General features: G+C 45.5%; 1 protein-coding gene across 6 annotated transcripts in view; it reads right to left on the reverse strand.

Annotated features, from left to right (window-relative positions):
• The window catches only part of BANP (BTG3 associated nuclear protein), a 359,699-nt gene that overhangs the window by 291,289 nt on the left and 41,357 nt on the right, over positions 1–27,053 (reverse strand). For 3 of the 6 annotated variants that reach the window (XM_077288816.1, XM_077288817.1, XM_077288818.1), the window contains exons 3-4: positions 26,903–26,997; positions 25,160–25,359 (exon numbers count right to left, since the gene is read on the reverse strand). The exons of 1 other annotated variant lie outside the window; for it this stretch is intronic. In XM_077288816.1, the coding sequence (XP_077144931.1) occupies positions 25,160–25,359; positions 26,903–26,997 (295 nt within the window). Of the gene's footprint in view, positions 1–25,159; positions 25,360–26,348; positions 26,494–26,902; positions 26,998–27,053 lie in introns of those variants that run through there. 2 more of the 6 variants (XM_077288820.1, XM_077288821.1) reach the window with 2 other exon arrangements.

The raw sequence follows: 27,053 nt of genomic DNA on the forward strand, positions 1-27,053 counted from the left end.
AAACATCATCAGAACCTTCCTCCAACATTGGTACTACTAAGAAATGTGTTTTCCTCGCGGCTGTATGGAATGGCGCAGCTGCGGGGGGATTGGCAGTCCCACGTAAGCTCCTACTGTGACTAATATGGAGACATTGGGGCTGTTTCCTCTGACACTAGAATTGCCTCCATAGGATCTGTAGTCACAATGTCCCCGGGAGGTTGTGTTTGACATCTTGGCAGACATGATATGTTTGTGTAAGTTTACATTGCAAAAGCAAAAAAAAAATGTTATTGTCAATTTACAAATTTAAAAATTTAAAGACTATTTAACTAAGAAAGAAAACCCGAGGCCCCAAATAATCATCGTTAATACTTCCAGGTCTAGATCCCATCTACCTGGAATGTTTCCATGGGTCATACATACTGATCACGGTGAAAACTGCAGTGTGACCAAAGTCCAGGAGATCTATTCCCAATGCGCCATACGTTACTTTACAAACCCCCACACGTTAAATAGCTAAGCCCCCCAAATCCCCAACACAAAGGAACGCGCTATGAGACAGCACCTGCCAGACCTTTGTCCTCCTCCTCCAGAGTCCTCTGTCCTCCTCCTCCAGACTCCTCTATCCACCTCCTCCAGACTCCTCTGTCCTCCACCTCCAGACTCCTGTCCTCCCCCTCCTCTGTCCTCCACCTACAGACTCCTCTGTCCTCCCCCTCCTCCAGACTCCTGTCCTCCTCCTCCTCTGTCCTCCACTTCCAGACTCCTCTGTCCTCCCCCTCCTCTGTCCTCCACCTACAAACTCCTCTGTCCACCTCCTCCAGACTCCTCTGTCCTCCACCTCCAGCCTCCTGTCCTCCCCCTCCTCTGTCCTCCACCTACAGACTCCTCTGTCCTCCCCCTCCTCCAGACTCCTCTGTCCTCCTCCTCCTCCTCTGTCCTCCACTTCCAGACTCCTCTGTCCTCCCCCTCCTCTGTCCTCCACCTACAGACTCCTCTGTCCTCCCCCTCCTCCAGACTCCTCTGTCCTTCTCCTCCTCTGTCCTCCACCTACAGACTCCTCTGTCCTCCCCCTCCCCCAGACTCCTCTGTCCTCCTCCTCCAGACTCCTGTGTGCTCCTCTTCCTCCAGACTCCTCTGTCCTCCACCTCCAGACTCCTCTGTCCTCTTCCAGACTCCTCTGTCCTCCTCCTCCAGACTCCTCTGTCCTCAACCTCCTCTGTCATCCTCCTCCTCCAGACTCCTCTGTTCTCCTCCTCCAGACTCCTGTTCTCCTCCTCCAGACTCCTCTGTCTTCCACCTCCTCTGTCCTCCACCTCCTCTGTCCTCCTCCAGACTCCTCTGTCCTCCACCTCCTCTGTTCTCCTCCTCCAGACTCCTCTGTCCTCAGCCTCCTCCAGACTCCTCTGTCCTCCGACTCCTCCAGACTTCTCTGTCCTCCGCCTCCACCAAATTCCTGTCCTCCAAACTCCTCTGTCCTCCTCCTCCAGACTCCTCTGTCCTTCACCTCCTCCTCCACCAAATTCCTCTGTCCTCCTCCAGACTCCTCTGTCCTCCGCCAGACTCCTCTGTCCTCCTCCTCCTCCAGACTCCTCTAGCAGCTGCTTATCTCTACATCAAATAAAAGAATCACCATTCAAAATTCCCATGGTGGGATGATGCTGGCGGACAGTTGGGAGACCCCCATACACACCAGACAATCAGCCGTTGCCGAGGTTCAGACGATTTTAGTCTAATGTGTATGGGGGTTTAATCCTTTCTTCACCTTCTTTCAATTTTAAGCTCAATCCACAAATACGCTTTGTATGAAATAGTTTTGGTTCCTGTATTTGCTCATCGTCCCCATGGACTGCGCAGTGCACAGAATGCTTACGTTATACCACTGTAATGTACTGTAAGGCTATATGAAACACTCCGATGTAAATGCTTACACTAGCAGTATAAAGGCCTGTGAAGTCACGTCTCCCCAAGCCGGGATACTGCCATAAGGAACAATCTACAATTCTGGCCTAAACTTCTCTCTTCTCACATTTCGGATTCCAGGTATCACAGTGTCCATGACCTAATTTCACCCTCCCCTCGTGCACCCTACATATTTTATACAACGCTGCATACTTGCATAGGAATTGGGCCACATTCAAGCCGTACAAAACCCTATCCAAACGCTCCCATCTGTCCGTGTTTAAATTATTTTCTTCTCAAATGTACAGACTTCTGCAAAATGATTCACAGCAGATTTTTTTTTGGGGGGGTAGACAAATAATTTTTCAGCCATGTATTTTTTTTTTTTTTTTTTTTTGCTGATTAATGGTATTTTTCTAGTCTGACGAAGGACAAAAGAGACGCTGGGATTGAGATGCATGAAATCCTTTGTGTTTGTCAGAAGTGGCTACAGAGAAGCCAAGAATCAGCCGTTGTTATTGTTTGATACATTTTTATGGTATAAGCAAAAACAGAATAAATAAAATATTCACAAAAAATGTACCGTAATTAACAGCGGGTTTCGGTCTTAAAGGGAACGCATCATCATATATCATCTACAAGTATAAAAAAAAAACTGCCAATGTTTTGTTCCCATTTTACAATCTGCATTAAAAATAAAAAAATAAACTGACATTTTGAACATTTTTACACCGGTGACTAGGGCATTTTAGAATATACGAGTGATAGCGCTCGCTGTGATTATGAACCACGCAATGGGGTGTACCCACACCCCAGACTGGCGTATGTGCAGACTAATAGCACACATAAATACCTGGTGTATCTCTCCTGCCTCTCCTACCTTGTGTATGAAAAAGCTCTGTAGGTAATACTGTTCGGGTAGAGCTATCCCATAGCGCTATCCATGAAGAGAGAGAACGGGTAGAGATATCCGACAGCGCTATCCATGAAGAAAGTGAACGGGTAGAGCTATCCGATAGCCCTATTCCTAAAGGAAATGAGCGGGTAGAGCTATCCCATAGCCCTATTCCTAAAGTATATGAGCGGGTAGAGCTATCCCATAGCCCTATTCCTAAAGGAAATGAGCGGGTAGAGCTATCCAATAGCGCTATCCATGAAGAAAGTGAGTGGGTAGAGCTACCCCATAGCCCTATTCCTAAAGGAAATGAACGGGTAGAGCTATATGATAGCCCTATTCCTAAAGGAAATAAAACGGGTAGAGCTATCTGATAGCGCTATCCATAAAGAAAGTGAACGGGTAGAGCTACCCCATAGCCCTATTCCTAAAGGAAATGAATGGGTAGCGCTATCACATAGTCCTATTCCTAAAGGAAATGAACGGGTAGAGCTATCCCATAGCCCAATTCCTAAAGGAAATGAACGGGTAGAGCTATCCCATAGCCCTATTCCTAAAGTAAATGAACGGGTAGAGCTATCCCATAGCCCTATTCCTACAGGAAGTGAACGGGTAGAGCTATCCAATAGCGCTATCCATGAAGAAAGTGAATGGATAAAGCTATCCCATAGCCCTATTCCTAAAGGAAATGATCGGGTAGAGCTATCCGATAGTGCTATTCCTCAATATTCCTGAGCGTAAGCTATTTCAAATGGTTGAGCGCACTTGGGATCTGCCCCCAAGGCCCTGCCCATGCCCAATGTTTGGTCCGAAGACCGCGGCTAGGAGTTAGTCCTGCTTTTGTGTACAAAATTTTTAGGCTTTTACAATTGTTAAAAAGCTTAATAAAAGACTTCTTTGTACACACAGTTGACAGTAAACCATTTGTCAACATTAGGAATAAGTTTACCTTGCTTCTGTGTCTCAAATATTTTGACCCTTATTTGTTGGCTTTTCCTTCCCCTGGAGAAAGCCACATATAACTGCCCATGTGAAAACACTGGGATAACCATCAACATTGGGGTTTGTCTCTGTATTAAATTCCTTTGGGAATATTTTTGTGCATTGACCATCTGTCATGCATATAGCACCAGGTTCATCTTTTGCCACATGGGCCATAAATCATGTGCTTCATCACTGCCTCATGCAGTTATGGATTTGCTGTCTCATTTGGGATTTCAGCAGAGACCAATTCGTCAATTATTTCTTTGTCCCTCGGTTTAACTTCCTCTCCAATGATTATGAGCATGTGAGCGTGTGGTTGTCCACACTTTTGAAATTCTATTACATGCAAATAGGCAACTACACGGCCAAAGGCTGCTTTCACACATCAGGTTTTTTGTTTCAGGCTAAATCCGGTTCTTCCGAGAAAAACCGGAATCGGAAAAGTGAAAAACCGGATCCGGTTTTTCCCCCATTGACTTGTATTAGCGCCGGATGGCCCAGCATTCCTTCCGGTTTGATGCCGGATCCGGCGTACAATCGATTCCGGCGTCTGGAAAAAAAGTCTACTGTAACGTTTTTTGTCTGCGGCGAAAAAGCCGGAGGAGCCGGATCCGGCCCCATCTGCCACAGAGCCCAGCCAGCTCTCCTGCCACAGAGGCCAGCCAGCTGTAACCTGCCACAGAGGCCTGCCAGCTATAACCTGCCACAGAGGCCAGCCAGCTATAACCTGCCACAGAGTCCAGCCAGCTCTCCTGCCACAGAGCCCAGCCAGCTCTCCTGCCACAGAGGCCAGCCAGCTGTAACCTGCCACAGAGCACAGCCAGCTGTAACCTGCCACAGAGCCCAGCCAGCTGTAACCTGCCACAGAGCACAGCCAGCTCTCCTGCCACAGAGGCCAGCCAGCTGTAACCTGCCACAGAGGCCTGCCAGCTATAACCTGCCACAGAGGCCAGCCAGCTATAACCTGCCACAGAGCCCAGCCAGCTCTCCTGCCACAGAGCCCAGCCAGCTCTCCTGCCACAGAGGCCAGCCAGCTGTAACCTGCCACAGAGCACAGCCAGCTGTAACCTGCCACAGAGCCCAGCCAGCTGTAACCTGCCACAGAGCCCAGCCAGCTCTCCTGCCACAGAGGCCAGCCAGCTGTAACCTGCCACAGAGCACAGCCAGCTGTAACCTGCCACAGAGCACAGCCAGCTGTAACCTGCCACAGAGCACAGCCAGCTGTAACCTGCCACAGAGCCCAGCCAGCTGTAACCTGCCACAGAGGCCTGCCAGCTACCTGCCACAGAGCCCAGCCAGCTCTCCTGCCACAGAGGCCAGCCAGCTATAACCTGCCACAGAGCACAGCCAGCTCTCCTGCCACAGAGGCCAGCCAGCTGTAACCTGCCACAGAGGCCTGCCAGCTCTCCTGCCACAGAGGCCTGCCAGCTATAACCTGCAGAGCCCAGCCCGCTATAACCTGCAGAGCCCAGCCAGCTCTCCTGCCACAGAGGCCAGCCAGTTCTCCTGCCACAGAGCCCAGCCAGCTGTAACCTGCCACAGAGGCCAGCCAGCTGTAACCTGCCACAGAGCCCAGCCAGCTCTCCTGCCACAGAGCCCAGCTAGCCAAGCCGTACCAGAGCAAACATGTCTTCTTCTGGGAGCCCTCCTCCCCGTCGGCAGCGCACTGAGGTAAATATGTTTTTACCATAATTTTGCTCTCTTGCTCCCTCGCTGTCGTGTGTGTGTGTGTGTGTGTGTGTGTCTGTGTGTGTATGTGTGTCTGTTTGTGTACGTATGTCTGTGTATGTATGTGTGTGTGTGAATGTATGTCTGTGTGTGTATTTGTGTATGTATGTGTATATATTAATGTATTTTGTCATTTTACATCTTTGTAGGAAGTTGCTGAAGCTGCTGCCATAGTCAAAGAGGTGCTCCCCGAAGAAGATGGAAGGGGTGGAGAAAGACATGGAGAGGGATCACAATTGGTATGTTTCTTTCATGTATTGCGGAACCACAACCTAACACTACACACAACACATAACACAAGATACTTACAGATAGAACACAACACATACAAACTGATACATTCAGACATCAAACAACACATAAAAAAGTTATCATTATAGATATCACATGGGACACAACACATAGAAAGGCTACCTACAAGCACATAATTTTTATGTTATTTTTCTTCTAGAGTTTGGATTCTGGTGCTCAATCGAGAGGTCCTTCCAGTGGCTCCCAGGGTCGTCGGCGTGAGAGTCGTGGCGGCCGTCGTCGTGTAAACATTTTTTTTTTTTTGAGGTTTTCTATGTTTACAATTTTGTGTTAATTTATTTTTCCCTTTTTTATAACAGGTTTCACAGCGTGCTCCTGATTCTGACGGTGAGGAGGTCGGCCTTGATATTGACCTCCTCATCGATCTTGTCTGAGACAGGGAGCCGCTGTGGAACATGGGTGACCGCCGCCATGCTGATATCTCAGTGACCCGTCGACTCTGGGAGCAAATCTGCCAAGAACTTATAGCGAGATGGGAGGACCTTGATGTTCAGGCCCAGAATCAAGAACGTAAGTATCCACAGTTCAGTTTTGTTGATGCATTCTAAGTATTGTTTCTAACCAAGTTGTGTTTCTCCTTTTTTAACAGGTGAGAGGATTGTGAAAAGAAGGCGGTCGATCAGGGATCGCTTTAAGAAGGAGTTCAACAAAGAGATGCAGGCCCCGAGTGGATCTGGAAGACGCAGGAGCAAATACAAGTATGCCCGAGCCCTGTCGTTCCTCAGGTCAACGATGGTGACACGAAGGTAAATATTACCCACCACATGCACTAACAAATGTTTAACATGTCTAAACCTCTTTACCTCTTTTGCTCTTTCAGCCAGGGCAATGGTATGACAGCATATTAATTGTTTGTTTTTCTCTTTTGTTCCACAGCACCGTCGGGAGCACTCGGGAGCCTGCAGCACAGTTGAACCCTTCTGTGGCGATCCCTCAGGAGGCCGCCACCGAGGGACACTTTGACAGTGAGGAACCCTCTGCACCTTCCCACTCTGCACCTTCCCACACATCGGATCCCTCTGTCCCATCCACGAGCGCTGGAGCATCCTGGCCGGTTCCATTGCATGTATCTGCTGGTGAGGATATATTGTTTCCTGTACCCCACCCCTCTGCTGCAGCCACCTCTAGTACACCTGTAGCATCGGGGCGCCTTCGGCAGAGGGGTCAGGTACAGAGTTATGTGCCCGATTTCTTACACCTGAACGCATCATTCCAGAACTGTCTGAAAGTTTTGTCCGAGCAAATGGCTGCAGGTTTTAATTTAATATATAAAAGTATACTCGAGATGCATACACTTCTGTTAACGATGCGTTCAGAGGCAAGACAGTCACCGAACACTTTTTTCCAGTCGGTACTTGAGCAAATGGAGACGCTTATCTGCTTCTCAGCAGATGCAAGTAATGGAATCCTGCCAGTCTACTCTAGCGCTCATTGCCTCAAGAGCAGAGAGTCTTACCACCCATGCTGCAACTGCCCCCCCTTCCTCCACTGTCCATCACTACAGCCACTACCACCCTCCTGACCCGTAACACCAAACTGTCCGTGCCCCATCCCACCAACCTCACCATCACCCACATCGTGCCCGGTCCCAACAGCCACAACACTTCCAGCGTTCCCATGCCCCTTCCCACCAGCCACACTACCAGCCTCCCGCCCGTGCCCCTTCCCACCAGCCACACTACCAGCCTCCCACCCGTGCCCCTTCCCACCAATATGATGATCCCGACCCATACCACTTAGCATCTACCTTCATCCTCGCTTCCTCTCCCTGCCCACTTCCAACAGCATCTATCACCTCCTTCCCAACCCTCTTCTCCACCCATCACTGCTTCTGCCTCCCAATCCTCCCAAAACATCACCTACACCCCTCCATCCTACCAAATTCCTAACCCCAATCCCACTTTCTTGTCCACCCGCTCAATTGCCTTCTCCACTCCTTCACCACTACCTATTGATCCTTCCCCACCACCAACACATTCCTCTCTCCACACTCCCACTGTCGAAGTGTCCCTATCCGACAGCCCCTCCAGCACTATCTCCACCCCGCCTATTTCCAATCTCTAGTTTGTTTTGTATGCTGCAAAATGTATTCATTTTTTTTTTTGTTTCAAAATAAAAGTTTGGTTTTGATATTTAAAAATTTTTTTTTTAATAAAACTTTGTTGTTTACAGCTATCTTGTATTTATTCGTTATAAGGTATAGATTAACACACTTTGGTTAAACAAGGTTTATTGGTCAGAGGTAAAATACTTTGGGTACAACCCAAACAGATGCACAACTTGGGTAAAAGGTAAAACCAAACAGGTACACATCTTGGGTAAAAGGTAAAAACAAACAGGTACACAACTTGGGTAAAAGGTAAAACCAAACAGGTACACATCTTGGGTAAAAGGTAAAAACAAACAGGTACACGACATGGGTAAAAGGTGAAAAAGTTACTAGGTTCAAGACAAATTGTTTAAACTCTCTCATCCTGCCAGTGTATTCTTCCTTCGGGTGAAATAAAATATTCTGCAAAGTGATCCCGTATTCTGGAAACAGTGGCAGAACTTCTGTACGTTTGGTTGCTATAATCAGCCAAGGTGGTTTCTGCAGAGTGGTCCTCAATGGAAAGCTGTTCCTTGGATATAACATAATTGTGTAGGACAACACACGCTTTCACTACCTCATCCACAGTGTCTGTCTTCAAGTTAATAGATGTCAGGAGAACTCTCCATTTGGCGGTTAAGATCCCAAACGCACACTCCACCATTCTCCGTGCACGTGTGAGTCGGTAGTTGAAAATTCTTTTAGTATTGTTTAAACCACGGCTGGAGTAGGGTTTCAAAAGATGTTCTGAAAGCTGAAAAGCTTCATCTCCAACACAAACAAAAGGCATTGGTGGCTCAGAGGTTTGAGGCAGTGGTCTAGGGGGGAGAATTGAAAGGTTTGTCCATACAAATGCCGCCCCATAGAAGACAGTTTGAAAACTTGAGAATCATTAGATCGCCCATACGCCCCAATATCCACCGCAACAAATTTATAATCCGCATCGGCGATGGCCATCAGCACGATGGAAAAGTACTTTTCATAGTAGAAAAACTGAGATCCAGAACCAGCCGGTTTCATGATACGGATATGTTTCCCATCCACCGCGCCCAAGCAATTGGGAAACTGACACACTTCCTGGAATCTGTCAGCAACTTCCAACCATGTCTGCATTGTGGGATGTGGAATGAATTCGTCGTGCAGAGAGTCCAACACAGCACGGCAAGTGTGCCTCACTATTCCAGATATGGTTGAAATTCCCAGTCTGAACTGAAAATGTAGTGAAGATAGGGATTCTCCAGTTGCTAGGAATCTGTGAACAAAAGCAAGGCAGAAATTACTTCAAATTCAAAATATCAATCAATGAAAGTGCACTACAAGAGTAGATCCAAAAAGAATGCTTACCGAAGAGTGACCATCAGACGCTCAGCAGGTGTAATGGAGAATCTGCAATAGGTATCACTCCTTCTTATTAGATGTTCAACCCGCTCCACCAATACATCAAAGTTCTCAGATTTCATCCGCACATTGCTGAAAAACTTGTCAGGGTCTCCTCGTAGCTCCATGTATAAAGTAGAAAAGACTCCCCGCGTCATTCTCTGTGCCGTGATGGGGTGGATCCACAAACGGCGCAGACGCATGACGCGCTGTCTCTCTCGCTGCTTCTCAAGAACAATTGCTTTCAATCGATTCGCCTCCACGATGAAATCCACGTTGTTCTGCAGAATCTTCGCAATAATGCCGTCCATCTTGCTCTGTATCTTGCTCCTCTCAAACCTGTCACAGATGGGCTGTAGGAACACTGTATATATAGTTTTCAGCGGGCCAATCACATTTTTAGCCTATCAGGGGGCGTTTTTAAAAACCGGATGGAAAACCGGACGAAACGGATGACAACCGGATGAGACGGATCCGGTTTCTCGCCGGATCCGGACACCTGATCCGGATAAAAAACGGATCCGTCCAATCCGGTTTTTACAAAATAAGCCGGATCCGACGCTGCGGCGCGACACCGGAACCGGGATGCGGCGAAAAACCTGATGTGTGAAAGCAGCCAAAAATGTGTTTTTTCAAAATCTCGTTAAGCACGGCTTGGAGTTTTATTTTAAATACTCATGCAACCAAATCTGGTCTGAACTCTGGCCTTTGCCATGATTCTAAGTTTTCAGTAATTTCTTTCCACTTTGGGCTACAGGTCATCGTAACAAAAAGATCTCGCTTTCCGAATTTTCGGACAATTGTCATGGCGTTTTGGTAATTTTGCTGCATAGCTCTTGGGCTTCCAATGAAAGTGGACGGTAAAATTACTGCTTTTAGCCCTTAGTGTAACGCAGTATTATGGATGTGATCCATAACGCCGGCATGACTGTCGACGCGTAATGCCTTTTGATTTTGTTTTATATATTCAATCCTGTCGGATTCAATTTTGACATAACTGTCAACGATAAATTGTTGTGTCAACTTCCCAGCATTTAAAAGGGAATTGAACTTGTCAGGAATGGCAAGCCTGTATGCATCGTACTGCAACGGTGATTTTTTCTTGCCCATCTTGATCCACTGGTATGGATGGTAGATGAATGTCACCAATTCCTTGATGTTGCACACTTAGGGCAATTGGAGTTGTCTAATTTATTGTCCATCCACTGTCCCCATAAGGGAATAGAAGTGGATATGTCATTGCATCACACTTTCTGTGAAGAAAGCTGATTTGAATAGTTTGGTTTTCACTTTTGAGGTGAACTCTGATGTCCCTATTAAATGGAGGTTCACCCATTGCATTTTGATAAATTATAGCTACTTCATTGCACCTTGGTGCATTGTAGCGCCCCTGGTCATCATTGTAGTCATTTACAATTGACATTGTTATTTCGAGTGGATCATGATTTTCTAATTCAGCAATCCTCTCTTCCTCTATTTCACATTCCCTCATCATTGTGAAGGCTGTTGCGAGTGGGTTAATTGCTTTTATTTTCTCTCCAAGAGATGAGAGCAGTGCTGGGAGGCACTTTTTATTTGCTTGACTTCTTGTACTTAATGCTTCTTCACTGTCCAAGTTATAAATCTGGGCAAAGTTGGGAGTACTACCCACAGCGGGATGCAATGGGGCAGTTCTGGGGTAAATTTATAATAATAATAATAATTTTTATTTATATAGCGACAACATATTCCGCAGCGCTTTACAACTTATAGAGGGGAATTGTACAGACAATAGACATTACAGCATAACATAAATCACAGTTCAAAACAGATACCAGGAGGAATGAGGGCCCTGCTCGCAAGCATACAAACTATGAGGAAAAGGGGAGACACGAGAGGTGGATGGTAACAATTGCTTTAGTTATTTGGACCAGCCATAGTGTAAGGCTCGGGTGTTCATGTAAAGCTGCATGAACAAGTTAACTGCCTAAGTATGTAGCAGTACAGACACAGAGTGCTATTAACTGCATAAAGTGTATGAGAACATGATGCAAGGAACCTGATTATGTGTTTTTTTTTTGTTTTTTTTTAATAGGCCACACAGGGATAGTTAGGTTAATGCGTTGAGGCGGTAGGCCAGTCTGAACAAATGAGTTTTTAGGGCACGCTTAAAACTGTGGGGATTGGGGATTAATCGTATTAACCTAGGTAGTGCATTCCAAAGAATCGGCGCAGCACGTGTAAAGTCTTGGAGACGGGAGTGGGAGGTTCTGATTATTGAGGATGCTAACCTGAGGTCATTAGTGGAGCGGAGGGCACGGGTAGGGTGGTAGACTGAGACCAGAGAGGAGATGTAGGGTGGTGCTGAGCCATGGAGTGCTTTGTGGATGAGGGTAGTAGTTTTGTACTGGATTCTGGAGTGGATGGGTAGCCAGTGTAATGACTGGCACAAGGTAGAGGCATCGGTGTAACGGTTGGTGAGGAATATGATCCTGGCAGCAGCATTCAGGACAGATTGGAGCGGGGAGAGTTTCATAAGAGGGAGGCCGATTAGTAGAGAGTTACAATAGTCCAGACGAGAATGAATAAGTGAGACAGTAAGAGTTTTTGCAGAGTCGAAGGTAAGAAAAGGGCGAATTCTACAAATGTTTTTGAGATGCAGATAAGAAGAGCGAGCCAGTGATCGGATGTGGGGGGTGAATGAAAGCTCGGAATCAAGGATGACCCCAAGACAGCGGGCATGTTGCTTTGGAGTAATGGTGGAACTGCACACGGAGATGGCAATGTCAGGCAAAGGTAGGTTAGTAGAGGGAGAGAACACGAGGAGTTCAGTTTTTGACAGGTTCAGTTTCAGATAGAGGGAGGACATGATGTTAGAGACAGCGGTAAGACAATCACTGGTGTTTTCTAAAAAGGTCGGCGTGATAACAGGAGCAGAAGTGTATAATTGGGTGTCGTCAGCATAGAGATGGTACTGGAAACCAAATCTACTGATTGTTTGACCAATAGGGGCGGTATACAAAGAGAAGAGGAGGGGGCCTAGGACTGATCCTTGAGGAACCCCAACAGTAAGGGGAAGGTGAGAGGAGGAGGAACCAGCAAAACATACAGTGAAGGATCGGTCAGAGAGATAGGAGGAGAACCAAGAGAGAACGGTGTCCTTGAGGCCGATGGAGCGGAGCATAGTGAGGAGGAGCTGATAATCCACAGTATCGAATGCTGCAGAGAGATCCAAGAGAATTAGCATGGAGTAGTGACCATTAGATTTAGCTGTTAGTAGGTCATTAGAGACTTTAGTGAGGGCAGTTTCAGTAGAGTGTAAAGAGCGGAAACCAGATTGAAGAGGGTCGAGAAGAGAGTTATCTGAGAGATAGCGGGTAAGACGGGAGTGGACCAGGCGTTCGAGATGAAGGGAAGATTAGAGACAGGTCTATAATTAGCGGCACAGTTTTGATCGAGGGATGGTTTTTTAAGTAATGGATGTATGATGGCATGCTTAAATAAGGAGGGAAAAATACCGGAAGTGAGGGAAAGGTTGAATATTTTTGCTAGGTGAGAGGTGACAGCCGGGGAAAGGGACTGGAGGAGATGTGACGGAATGGGGTCACTGGTGCAAGTGGTCGGGCGAGAAGATGCAAGGAGCCTGCTTACTTCTTCTTCTGTAACTGGTTCAAAGTCAGAGAGTGAACTAGATGCAGTGGGGGAGGGAGGACAGTGCATGGTATGAAGAGATTGGGAGATGATTTCCTGTCGAATGTGGTAAATTTTTTCTTTGAAGTAATTGGCCAGATCGTCAGCGCGGAGATCTGTGGTTGGGGCCTGCTCTCTTGGGTTGAGTAGGGACTGGAAAGTGTCAAAGAGCCGTTTAGGGTTATTTGACAGTGAGGTGATGAGGGTGTTGAAATAGGTTTGTTTGGAGAGGTGAAGGGCAGAGTTGTATGTTTTTAGCATGAACTTATAATGGATGAAATCTTCGGGTAGATTAGATTTTCTCCACAGACGTTCGGCGCACCTGGAGCACCGCTGCAGGAAACGTGTTTGCAGCGTGTGCCACGTTGTCGCCGTCTGTGCCGAGTTGTTCTATGTATAGGAGGTGCAGCTTCATCCAGGGCACTTTGCAGGGTTTCATTGTAATGCTTCAGAGCAGAATAAGGACATGAGATGGAGAAGATTGGGGCCAATGAGGACTGCAAGTTCTTCATAGGTTTCTGGGTGTTAATGGCCTCTATGTTTCTATAAGTGTGGAAAGTGGGGGTGACCTGAGCGGGATGGCAGTTCTTGATAGAGAATGAAAGAAGGTTGTGGTCATAGAGCGGGAGAGGGGAGTTTGTGAAATCATCCACTGAGCAAAGCCGGGTGAAGACCAAGTCAAGGGAGTTTCCATCTTCATGCGTTGGAGAGTAAGGCTATGTTCACACAGTGCAGATTATTTGCGGTTTTTTAGCGTTTTTGCGCTATAAAAACGCTATAAAACCGCAAATAATCTGCATACATTAAGCATCCTATCATTTTTAATGAAATCTGCAATTTCTGTGTACATGATGTGCGTTTTTCCGCATGAAAAACGCATTGCGGTAAAAATCCGGACATGCTCATTAATTTTGCGGTTTTTTCGCGGTTTTTCCACTGTCTAATGCATTGGGAAATGCTTGGGAAAAACCGCGACAAAAATGCGTCAAAAACGCATCAAAACCGCGCAAAAAACGCATTAAAAAACGCATGCGGTTTTCATGCAGAAAACCGGCAGAAATGTCAGGATTTTCCCAGGAATTTTCTGCATCAATTCCTGAACGTGTGTATGGGGCCTCAGTATGCTGCGAGAGGCCGAGAGAGGAGGTTAGAGATAAAAGGTTAGAAGCAGATGGGGAGAGGGGAGAAGCAATGGGAATGTTAAAATCACCCATGATAAGGGTGGGGGTGTCACAGGAGAGAAAGTTTGGAAGCCAGGTGGCAAAGTGATCCAGGAACTGATGAGAGGGGCCGGGAGGACGATACACCACCGCCACTCGCATGGAGAAGGAGACGTAGAGTCTGACAGCATGGACTTCAAAGGAAGGGAATACAAGTGAGGGTACTTGGGGGATAACTTGGAAGGTACATTTGGGTGAAATTTGTCCATGAATTCGAAAACAGTATGGACCATGCCCAGGAGGTGGCGCTACTTGTGCTCCCATTGATGCCAAAGCAAGCGATTAAATTGGTAGAACTGTCATGAAATGTCAGTCCGCCAGCATAGCGCTCTTCCATACGTGTCTCATCAATTTGATTGAGAAGTCCTCTAGCGGCAAATGTAACTTGCCGTTGTCGAGTGGCTCTTGCATTTTGGACACGTATTCTATCTTGTTCTCTTTTTGTGAAATATGTGTATCACTTTGGGCATTGCGTGTTGCTCGTTGCCGTGCAGCATTAGATGCTCTGCGTGATTCAGTTACTTAATTCGTTTCTCTTGCTCTGGCCGCCCTCTCTCGGGCTGCATCAGCAGTTCTTCGACAATTTCATTCGTCTTCGGTTTCATTAAGATGCAGGTTACGCATCCGTATGCGATTCGCTTCTCTACGTGCAGCAGCAATTTGATCCATCTTTGCAATGTTGCCTCACACTGTTGCCTCAGTGTTTACTGAGTGTTGCAAAAAAGACTTATGCCTTAACTGGCCATCAGGGAGAGCTCCCCTCCTTAGGTATCCATGGTTACGCCCAGGCAGTTAGCTGCTAGTGGTAGTAACTATGAATACCTAAGTTACTGTTCAGCTGTCGATGACTCATTGTGCACAGACACACGGACACGTCCAAATTAGGTACTGTATATTGATTTCTGTTTCAGAAAAAACACAAAAAAACAAAAACACACTTAACACTGACACTATAATCTGTATTGATGCATCTTATGTGTGTGCAAAGATCATTGTGAAGGGAGGAGGTGAGCTGTGACATCACCTATTGTGAATGCTGTTATCAGCTTTATATAGAGGTGATATCAGTGATTGTACAGGAAGAGGGGGTGAGCTGTGCCACCAACAATTGGAAATAGTGGATCCTGTGTTATTAGCTGCATAGAGGTGTTGTCAGTCATTATACAGTAGGAGGAGGTGAGCTGTGACATCACCTATTGTAATTGGTGGATTCTGTGTTATGAGCTGTTTACAGAGGTGTTATCAGTCGCTGTACAGGAGGAGGAGGTGAGCTGACACATCACTTATTGTGGATGGTGAATCCTGTGTTATCTACTGTATATAGAGGTGTTATCAGTCATTGTACAGGAGGAGGAGGTGAGCTGTGACAACACCTATTGTGGACGGTGGATCCTGTGTTATCTACTGTATACAGAGGTGTTATCAGTCATTGTACAGGAGGAGGTGGTGAGCTGTGATATCACCTATTGTGAATGGTGGATCCTGTGTCATCTACTGTATATAGAGGTGTTATCGGTCATTGTACAGTAGAAGGGGGTGAGCTGTGATATCATCTATTGTGAATGATGGATCCTGTGTTATCTACTGTATATAGAGGTTTTATCGGTCATTGTACAGAAGGAGGTGGTGAGCTGTGACATCACATATTGTGAATGCTGGATCCCGTGTTATCTACTGTATATAGAGGTTTTATCGGTCATTGTACAGAAGGAGGTGAGCCGTGACATCATCTATTGTGAATGATGGATCCTGTGTTATCTACTGTATATAGAGGTTTTATCAGTCATTGTACAGGAGGAGATGAGCCATGATATCATCTACTGTGAATGATGGATCCTGTGTTATCTACTGTATATAGAGGTGTTATCAGTCATTGTACAGGAGGAGGAGGTGAGCTGCGACATCACCTATTGTGAATGGTGGATCCTGTCTTATCTACTGTATATAGAGGTGTTATAGGTCATTGTACAGGAGGAGGAGGAGGTGAGCTGTGACATCACTTAATCACTTATTGTGTTTAGTGGATTATTTGTTATGAGCTCTATATAGAGGTTATCAGTCATTGTGCAGGAGGAGGAGGTGGTGAGCTGTGACATTGACTATTATGATTGGTTTATCCTGTGTGATCAGTGGCCATGGCCTCCATGTCACCCTGTGAATATCATACATGTGTCCCATAAATTACTATCTGCACTAGTATCTGTTAAAGAGAAAGGCCAGTGACCGGGGAAGCCGCAGATAGTATTTTCCCTGCAGCCTGGCCGGTATCTATTCTGCCTCAGAGAAGGGTCCCGATAGAACGTCCATATGCCCAATGAGGTCTCTATCAGACAATCCATTTTACAGTACAGTTGTTCTAATCAGACATTAATCTAAGGAACGAAGGTTCTGGGTCCACGGTCACAAGTCCAGCAATGCTGTAGTTTCTGACATGATGGTTTGGATGATAAACATCAGTGAAAGAGGGAAAACAATTGTAACCGATGAGCAGAAAGCAACTGCTGCTAACAACTGCATTCTGTACAGGAATAATAGTGATAATTGTGGTAATTGGGAGGTAACGAGAGGTCCTGGGAATCTCGATGACCCTCGGTATGTGGAGGGTGTGAGCGCTGTACGCACAGATTCTGCCACCCCCACAAACAAACACTTTCACACCAACGGGGAAACATAAACAGATGATATAAGAGCAGGGAACGGCGGATCTAGAGCAGATTGTTCACGGGGACATGAATGTCACAACCAGATAATGGATGTAATAATCGCCCCCTACTTTCGCCTAAATAAACACTTCAGCCAAAGAACATGTCCGATATTCTCGCCTGTTCGGTTTCACTCCTCGGAGAAAAGCTCCGTCAACAGCCGATGCAGAGAAAAGCACCAAGAACAGCTAATGCAAAGAAAAGCTTTGTCAACAGCCGATGCAGACAAAAGCACCGTCAACAGCAGATGCAAAGAAAAGCACCGTCAACAGCAGATGCAGATAACAGCACCATCAACAGCAGATGCAAAGAAAAGCACTGTCAACAGCAGATGCAGATAAAAGCACCGTCAACAGCAGATGCAGATAAAAGCACCGTCAACAGCAGATGCAGATAAAAGCACCGTCAACAGCAGATGCAGATAAAAGCACCGTCAACAGCAGATGCAGATAAAAGCACCGTCAACAGCAGATGCAGATAAAAGCACCGTCAACAGCAGATGCAGATAAAAGCACCGTCAACAGCAGATGCAGATAAAAGCACCGTCAACAGCAGATGCAAAGCTTCCCATCCATCAATAGGTGCATTGCGGCTATAAGGCTGCGGGAAGAAGCAGCACAGGCAAACTGGGCCAACCACTGGAATCAGCCAGGGGGCTTATTGGTGTTCATCATATGTGTTAATGGCGCATCCCAGGGACCATGCACCTTATATACTCCGGGGTTTACAGTAGCGATTGTAGCCTAGCTCCGATCACTGCCGTGACAGGCAGATGCAGGCTATATAAGACAGCCGGCATCTGCTGGGTATGGTGCATTTCAACTACGGCGGATATTGGGAAAGGGATAATGCCAATATTATAAGTGATCCCTTAAAACATACAAATATCTGGGGGTCTGACCACTGGGACCCCCATTGGCGCAGAGGTTGTGAATGCTCAGATTCAGCCGTTACATAGAAAGTAAATGGAGCGTCGGAGCCCTATTCTCAGGATCGGTGGGGTTCCTGTTGTTGGACACTGAACAATCAATAAGTTATAAGCTGGATACAAACACTTTACCTTGCTTGGTGAGAAAAGAAACGATTCTCTTTTTGTGAGAGAAAGCAGAAATGTATATTGGTCAGAGGGGCTTGACCTGCAGCAGGAATGGCCAGGAGCGATGGAAACTAAATTATTTCAGTAAAGGTAATTTTTTCCACAAAACTCTGATGCTAGATGAAACTAAACACGTTAAAACCCCTTCAAATGTCTGGGAGAAATCTTGAATTCAATTTTGCAAGTGATCTGGATAATCTTATTTAGCATGGAGAAAACCCTGAAAAACTCCCAGGCGGAGCAGCTCTGACCCGTGATGACCTTTACTGGAATAAAAGTCTGCCGTGCAACAACAAAAAAAGCTTCAATGGTTCCTGAACCGATCCAAAGGAGGAAATCACATCGCTTTGAGGAAAATGCCTGAGAAATCAAGGAAACGCTGAGGATCTGCAGCGAGGAAGGGAAGCGCTCGCATGGAGTGACCCGAGATGCCCCTTAAATCTCTTCAGCAGTCGGAGAAGGAATGCCTCGTGGCCATTCAGCGCTGGGGAACACATTGCAATACCATTACTGACTTGGTGTAAAGGTTTTATTTGCTACTGAAGAAAGAAATAAACACACGGGCGGCGGTTTATGGGGTCAAAATCTGCAAATTCTATTTCCTCTAGAAAGTACGGCTTCATATTTCACATGTATAGGATGGAGCAGATACCTGATGACTGGGTCACCTGGTATCCGATGAAGGCGTCTCCTGCCTTAAAGAGGTATTTTACTAAGTTATGTAACTGACAGGACTTATTTATGGTACTTTTTATGCCCAGAAAACTCCTCTAATGTCCGTGGTTGTGGAGCGAGATGTTCAGCAAAGCTCACATGAAGCAGATGTTCACTGGCCGTGTAATGTGTTAAAGCAAAGAAATATCGGCGACATATCAACATGCAATCAGGGAGATAAGCAGATCGGATAATCTACTCCAGATGTGTCCGAACCCTGGGATTTCTATCGTAAAGGCCAAAACATGACCAGGAGAAAATGAACATAACCGCTGCGCTGCTCACTGATTGCGTCCAATGCAATTCATCATTCATCTTCCTTTTATCTCATTTCATAGCTTCACACCCCCCCCCCCCCCCAAGGCAAAAAAAACCCCCAAAAATTATTTCCCTTTCCCACCACTGCAAAGTCCATAAACGGGATGCAAAAGGCATTAAACAGTGAAAATCCACCACAAAATAGATGTGGTACAGATTTTTCAGGATATTTTAATTTGGGGCAAAAAAAGTGATAAATTAGTTTTAAATATTGAGTTCTAAAACGTAAAACTGCGTTCAGATGGCCGCCTTTTGTGGCGGAGGTAAACACAGATACAGGACCCGACGGGAACAGTACATGTATTGTAGACACAGAAACAGAACCCGACGGGAACAGTACATGTATTGTAGACACAGATACAGAACCCGACGGGAACAGTACATGTATTGTAGACACAGATACAGGACCCGACGGGAACAGTACATGTATTGTTGGGGTGCTGTTTCTGCACACGGACTCAGGACTCTATTGCAATGTGCAGACTAAAAACAGCCACAGTTTCCCCTTTAAGCACGCTAGGATAAATCGCCCGACAGGTTGAGCGAATGCAAAGCTCTGCAATGTGAATATCGTTTCAGCGTATATCTCTGTGTCGCACAAACAAAAAGTGAAAATTCTGCAGAATAAGAAGAATATGCCTTTAGTTTTCAAGGAATCTGATTTCTAATGGATCGTAACCAGTTGACTTGCTGCCAGCACAATCCTGTCCCACTTCTCAGAACTGAAATATTCTGTTTGTTCTATATAATCTGACAGAGATTACACATGGCCGTATCGCTGTGACTCACAGGCGAAGCTCTCCACGCCATCCCTTTACACCCAACTAATGAGATTGTTCTCAAAGCTCGGGACCCACTAAAGGGCCAAGAAAATAAAAAAAATCAGGAATGATCATTAATATAAAGAAGAGACAAAACAGAGTAAAAAAAAAATAGTTCACGATCTTCTTGGGGTCAGATCTGGCTTATATGGTCAGTGTCGTCATAGGGCCCCTCGGTCATTACGGACCCTTCCCATTGCCATTAACGCAACATCCTATTGGATTAGAGAACAATTTAGAGCTAAAGTTCACATATGGGACAAAGTAGTAAAGGAAAGTGATCTCCAACCGAAGCATCCGATTACACAGAATACAGGCCACAATTTACGTAATGGTTCCCATTCGGGAGCGTGGCATTTAAGGGGTCAGAGATGCTGAAGACAAAAACCTAATATGAAATGTATTATTCTATGATAATGGGAATATTCTGTTTTAGGGTGGATGAAAAGGCTGACATTATAGCTGCTAATATAAGGAGCTGCATCTTGTAAACAATGAAGATACCCAATCAAAGACCTAACTGGCAGGGTGGTCCAACAATCTTTGGATTGGCCAAGAACCAAAGACCCCCTTTAATAACACTTGCACCGCAAACTGCAGGACATGCTTATATACTATATTCCAAGATAACACATACTCCGCTGGTGCCGTACAGGTGATTTGAGCACCGGGTCTCCCGAGCCTCGTGTGAGCCGGTAATGGGCCGAAGTTCTCACACTTTTTTCGGACATCCAAGGTTCGTCTGAAGGAAGTGTGAGCAAAGCAGAACATTGGTGGCCATTGATCGGCTGCTGTGATCATGCAAAATAATGTCAAGTAAGGCCTGGAAGACCCGGCGGCAGTGCCAGAGGTGCGTAACGGTTATTCTGGTCTGTAGTGATCAACCTCTTTAAGGGTAATCCTATGTAGGCAAGGACATCATACATCATCACTACAGATGTCCGATATGGTGCACACTGTGATTGGACCTGCCAGCCGCACGTGGAGCACAAGAAGTGTTGTTTGTTATCAGAATCTATTTTAATATCCACATTACAGACCAGTGAATAAGTCTGTACTGAAGTGATCGTGAAGGCAATCATAGCAGCGTTTTATCTAGAGTGGACAAGAGCTGTTATTCGGACAACACCACCCATCACCTCCAGGCACCGAGCACATTCATAGCCAAGTCATAGAGCCCGAACCTAAGACGTACGAGCCATATCAACACCTCTATGGATAGGCAGGGAGCGCGGACGTCCATCAGATTACGGTCTGGCTCTTTCTAAAGTCTGACAAGTGCTAAAATCCACCAGAATCAGGAGAGTGGAGCTTCTCGCTGGACTGTGCTGTTGGCTCGGACCCAGCAGAAACGAGTTACATTCAACCAGTTTCTCCTCTTAGGAGTTTTATTAGAGCTGAAAGCATCTTTAAGTAAAACACAGTTTCCCCCTGCGGTTTAATCTCTCGGCATCGCTGCCAGATAAATTGTCTACAACACTCGCTCCATGGGAGACGATGGCAGCTGTTCCCGGGGAGGACACCTAGGAGGTTAGTCACTGGGTTCATCACTCTGCACTATGGCAGGAGAGCACATTCTCGTTTTATGGGCCCGTCATTGTCACTCAGCTCTCAAATAAAAAAGACCATGAAAGAAAGGGAAAAAAATAGAAAAATGGATTTAATTGTTTACACAATCCTAATGAAGTTTAGGGATGGCCTCCGGGCCAGGAAAGCGTCATGATACCCATACCATACAGCCCACATTATCCAGTGCTGACGTGAGCACCTATGAGTCTGGCGGTCCTGAACTACAAGTTCCAGCATAGCTCTAATGACCACTATAGGGATGGCAGAGGCTAACCTGGAGTCTGAAACACCGGTAACTCCTGCAAGGAGCTGTGGGCTTCACTTTTCAGCTATGCATATTCTGATCCACAGGAAAGTCCCCAGATATAGTGTGGACAGATCTGGGGAAGCAAAGGACAGGTGAGCACCAGGTTCAAGATCAATATCAGAAGGTCAAGACCAGGCTGAGCACACTAATGGTCAGGTTCAGGTTCCATCAGGCCAAAAAGGTCACGCACAGAAGCGGATAACCAAACGCAGGAAGATTAGTGCCTCTCTTCTTCATAGTTACAGGGGAAATCAGATAAAGAAAACTGTAATCACATTTTGAAATGCCCCCAAACGTCTTTTGGGGGGGAAGAATACGTCAAATGAATGAGGCAGAAAAAAAAAAAAAAAAAATTTAATAAATAAATAAATAAATAAATTTAAAAAAGAGCTGCTGCCAGTCTGAATAACAGTTACTATGCCTGTCCCTGCTGGGAAAAAAAAACATATATATCTTATTATTATAATAATAATAATAATAATAATAATAATAATAATAAAAATAGAAAAAGAGCTGTGCGGGTCACTGGGGATGGGAAAGTCTTGTGAAAATTGTCCACAAAACAATAATTGCTTTCTCTTGGTCGGCTGTAAAGCTCAACAATCATTATTTGTCCCTATCACACAATGAACTAAACAAGGGGAAGAGAAACAACAAACAAGGGTGTAAATATGCTACAATTAACCATGGGGCAATTAAACATCACGGTTTAATGACTTTAGAAGCTTTTACAGGGCCGCTAGTGGCCGCCGTGACCTGCATTTGACTCTCATAATGTCTTTTATGTGGTCACGAGCAATGTACAAGATCTTCTAGGAGATGAGCAATACCCATAACCAGGCAGCAAGGACTGATCCTAAGGAAAAGAGTTGCCAGTAGTGAAGAATAGTCGACATCCGAGAAAAATAAATGAATAAATCATTATTTCATCCCATTTCCCAGCAGATCCCAAACTGATGTCTTTCTGCTCATAAAATGTAAAAACGCTTCAAGTGTCTGGCTCTGCTGATGCACAAATGTATAAAACGTCAGAAGAAACAGATCCTCATCCATGTGTGAGCAGCCGACCTGCCAATTATATAGATGATGGACCGGGCAGCGGATAACTCAAGCTCCTGAGAATGAGGACCATGATGGTAGTTTCAAGACCGTGGTGCGTCCCCTAAGATATATATACAGGAAATATACCACTTGGATTCAACATGGCGTCCTCATGGGTAAAGGCACAAGGCAGGCTGGATGCAACGATCTGCAGAGCTCAGCTGTGGCTTAAGCGTTTTTCCTTGAGGCCGATGATTCACAAGAATATAATTGCACATCTGCAACCCGGATACAACGTATTGAGAGTATCAGCTAACGGGAGCTCAAATTGGCAGGATCTGAATTTGCATCTGAAGCTTACACCAAAACCCAGCGGATGCTACACAATGACGGCTGCAAAAACCCAACTCCCAGAGCCGCCGCTCACCTGCCCGGCTGCGTTACATAGTGCCATTCACAGAGAAGTTATTAGTAAAGCATTTCACTTACAAATCGTGTTTGTATTTATTTATTATTATTATTATTTTGTTAGCTGAATTTACAAATGCCCTGAGGAGGCGAACAAGCTGGGGCCAAATCCAAGACTAAAGCTCTCCCCTGACACATGCAGGAAGGGAGGGGTGCGCTGGAAATGAATGCACACACACAGAATCCAAGAGGGCAGGAAACCATTCTACGTCCCGCTACATTATTACTTAATACAATGCATCATATGGATCGGATATTCCAGTCTTCAGTAGTATGTGCGGCCAAGTAACTCGGCACAAGCACATACAATTGTACCTAAAAATGGCGGCTTTGACATTAGATCTATACCGGAAAGGGGAGCAGATTTGGGGCGAAAATCTACCTGGGTGACCTGGTACTGAGTCCTGTTATTGTTCTAGTTGGGGCACACAATGACATAGGATGGAGGCGATATGTGCTCCTCTACATCATCTCTGTTCTTATTTTTGGAAATGCCCTGTGTAGCTGCCGACCAGCGTGCGGCCCCTGGGAAAGTCTGGATTATTATTTTGGGAGGAAAGGCCGTTTTCTCTCTTGTATCTCTCTAATAAGGTGATCCAGAAGCGGCTCGTGTCTGACATGTAGGTGATTTCTACGTCTTGGCCGAGGATCCCGCCTGCGTTATTATTAAAGGCTGATCCCGGGAAGTGATAGAACAGGCCTCTCTGTACTTAGACGCCTTTGCCTGTAAGGCAGAGAATTAACGCGAACAGTAAATACAGGTAATGAACGTGTCTCCTTACTGGACAATGTCAGTACATGAACGGGTATTTATAACAAAAAATAATATGTGGACTTACAGAATACCAGCATGACTGAGGAGAATGGCGCTATGTACATAGATTTCTGCACGGAGCCTTAGGGGAAACTAACAGTGAGAGTTACAGTAATTTGGCTTTGGAGGCTCAATCTTTCATGATGCAGCACATTGAACGCTCCGCATGCCTTAGATTGGGACAAAGGCTGTTTTATCACTTGATATACTCCTGGTCTTTTTAGCAAGTAATGGATAAAGATGGTATTTCGTTATAAAGACGAAGCTTAACATACCGGTAATTAAAGGTTACTCCTGTATTCATTGATGAGTATAACTGGAAAGTGTCAGGCATTTTTGTCATTTAATACTTATTAAAAATGCCCCGGCGATATCCCAATATTGCCAAATTTATCTTTTTACAGCTCGATGTTAAGGGGTCAATCAGTGGTGGGTGAACACGTGCAGGGTGTACAAGCTCCTTTCTGTTAGATGAAGCTGCCGGGATGGCTGAAGTGTTTCCGCTAACCCCCGATCTCCGCATGTATCAGCACACTGCTCGCTATATACTGGACAGTCTGCTGTACCGTCCTACATATCTATCATTTCACGTCTGTTTTCTTTTTATCAATAGCCACAAGATGCCCTTGTGCTCCCATGTAGTGTCCTACATTCGGCACATATCTGGGAATACTCCCATTCAATAAATGTGAACAGCACCTTAGGTTTTTCTTATTTTCCTGAATTCTTCCTCTAGACAATTATGTCCCATATGACAGTTTCCTTACAGGTGAATGATCTGCTAGACATAGATGAGAGCCATCTCGAATTATACGCCGCATGTACGGTATAAACAGTATTTTGGGATTGGTTCGGATAGACAATTTCCCATTTAAAGAAATATTTAATGTTTCATTTTCAGCCAGGGTTTAATTACACTTTTGTGCGGAGCTGTATAATGTGTAGGCGTACCAGGCAAGCTTAGGAGAATAAGAACCAAAAATAAGATTTATACATGGTATAATAGATCCAAAATGTCACCTACTAAGGGGGCAAATAGTCCAGAACGTGCAAGTCTATAAGATGGCACACAATGAGACATGGAGCTCTGGCCTCGCTAGCTATCACTTTTCCAATAACACACTTTTACAGACTCTTAGTTGTTTTCCTACCATCGGACTTTGTTCCACGTCTGAGTGGCTCCGAGGGGCGACCCGGCCACCATGGGCACTTGGATTGGGGTGGGCTGTTTGTTCATGATCAGGTCCAGCTTCTCCTCTAAGGATTTACAAGTCGCCTCAAGAACTTGCAGCTTGGACTCGATGCTGTCCAGTCGTAGGCAGATCGTTTGGTTGATGGAGAACAGAAAGGACTGGAAAGGAAAAAAAGAGCAAAATCAGAACAAACTTCCAGGAGGGAACGGAAAATAAAGGTGAAGGAGACAACCAGCCTTACTTGCAAAGAAAAAATAGCATGGGGTGAGAAGGCAAAGTCTGCAAAAGAGTGAGGGACTGAAAATCCATTGCAAAAAACTTGATGGATGTGTAAAGAGCATCATCTGGAGAAATCTACGCTATGTGGCTATGAAGCAGAGACGTCACAGCTCGGGGTATGATGGACTCAGAGCAAACATGTCCTGGCACTTTTTTGGATTTTTGAAATAGCCGCTTTGGCAGAAAAGACATGCGTTCCCCGCAGACTGGAACACCTCAGTTTAGCAGATTGCCAAACATTTCACCCAAAACTACAGATGAATCTCTATCAGTGGCCTAACCGTAAAGCAGAGTTATGGATCTCTCTGTGCGTATACCCTCATGGCCTCCCAGCTCACTGTTACTGACCTTTCGCAGAACGTAACGTTTACAACGTTTTAATGCCCAGATTAAGAATATTTACAATATAAGTCATAGTACGCTTCCTGCAAAGCCTATACTGAAATATTCCCTATATAATCCAGGCTTCTAATTTTCAGAAATATAGGCTGTTCCAAGATTAAGCTGGGGTATAATTCACTTTCTTTTTTTTTTTCACGGACTTGCTGACAGAAAAATGTAGGTAAAGAAAGAAATTTCCTCCCTGACCTCTCACACACAAACCACTCGCATCAGAAAGGTAATTCCAAGGCATAACCCTCCGAAAAATAGCATGTTTGCCATCTAGTGGCCAAAAGTGGGAAGAGGCAAGAAAAACAATACTTCTAATATAAAGAGCGAGGCTGAAGGTAAGGCTGGTCCGAGTATGGACCTCCATGTACAGACTGGCCGCAGATCTCCTGACCTTATAAAACTTCTGGGCTCGGATCAGGAGACCCCCAGCCAGTCTGTATCCCCGCCCTATGATACACGGATGTGTGAAACCTGCCTAACAACTCCGATCCTACGAGACGCTGGTCCAGGGAATTGGTCTGATTGCCACATCTGGAGTCAGGAAATTATTTTTCTCCATAATATCGGGCAATTAGCATCTGCATCATGGGAGTTTTTTGCATTCTTCTGGATCGAAGTGTTAGATTATAGGTTGTACTTGTGCTTTCCTTCCACCTGAAGCCAGAAAATGACAGGGATACATCACTAAAGACCATAATTAAAAAAGACAAATGTTTCTTGGATCACAGGCCACCCGTCTGCAGAAATGTAGCATCACACGGGCATAAAAAGAAATGGCCGTCCCGAGTAATAGATGCCATCTCTTGCAGAGACGTCTGTACATATACTACCTCTATACAAGGTAATATTCATCAATCTGTGCCGGCCACAGGAAAGTAGGGCCCCTCCATAACTCCCATTCACAACAATAGGTAGCGCAGACCACCCGAGTGTTTCTGGGGTCCCGCTTTCCTGTAGATACTGTAGTTATCACCGTCTGAGCCATACTGCAGAGTGTAAGGGAAGGGAAGGGATGCTGAACGCTAAAACCTTTATGGATGGATCCTGACAGTTGATCTCTAGGCACTGTCGTTTCAGGGAAGGTGACAGGTCGTCCTCCGTGACTTCATGGTTCTCTAGAACAACTGTAAAATAATAAAAGAGCAAATCAGAGAATGAAATGTTATCAGGACAGGGAGCG

The sequence above is a fragment of the Ranitomeya variabilis genome, chromosome 2, assembly GCF_051348905.1.
Source record: "Ranitomeya variabilis isolate aRanVar5 chromosome 2, aRanVar5.hap1, whole genome shotgun sequence".
Classification (NCBI taxonomy): Eukaryota; Metazoa; Chordata; class Amphibia; order Anura; family Dendrobatidae; genus Ranitomeya; species Ranitomeya variabilis.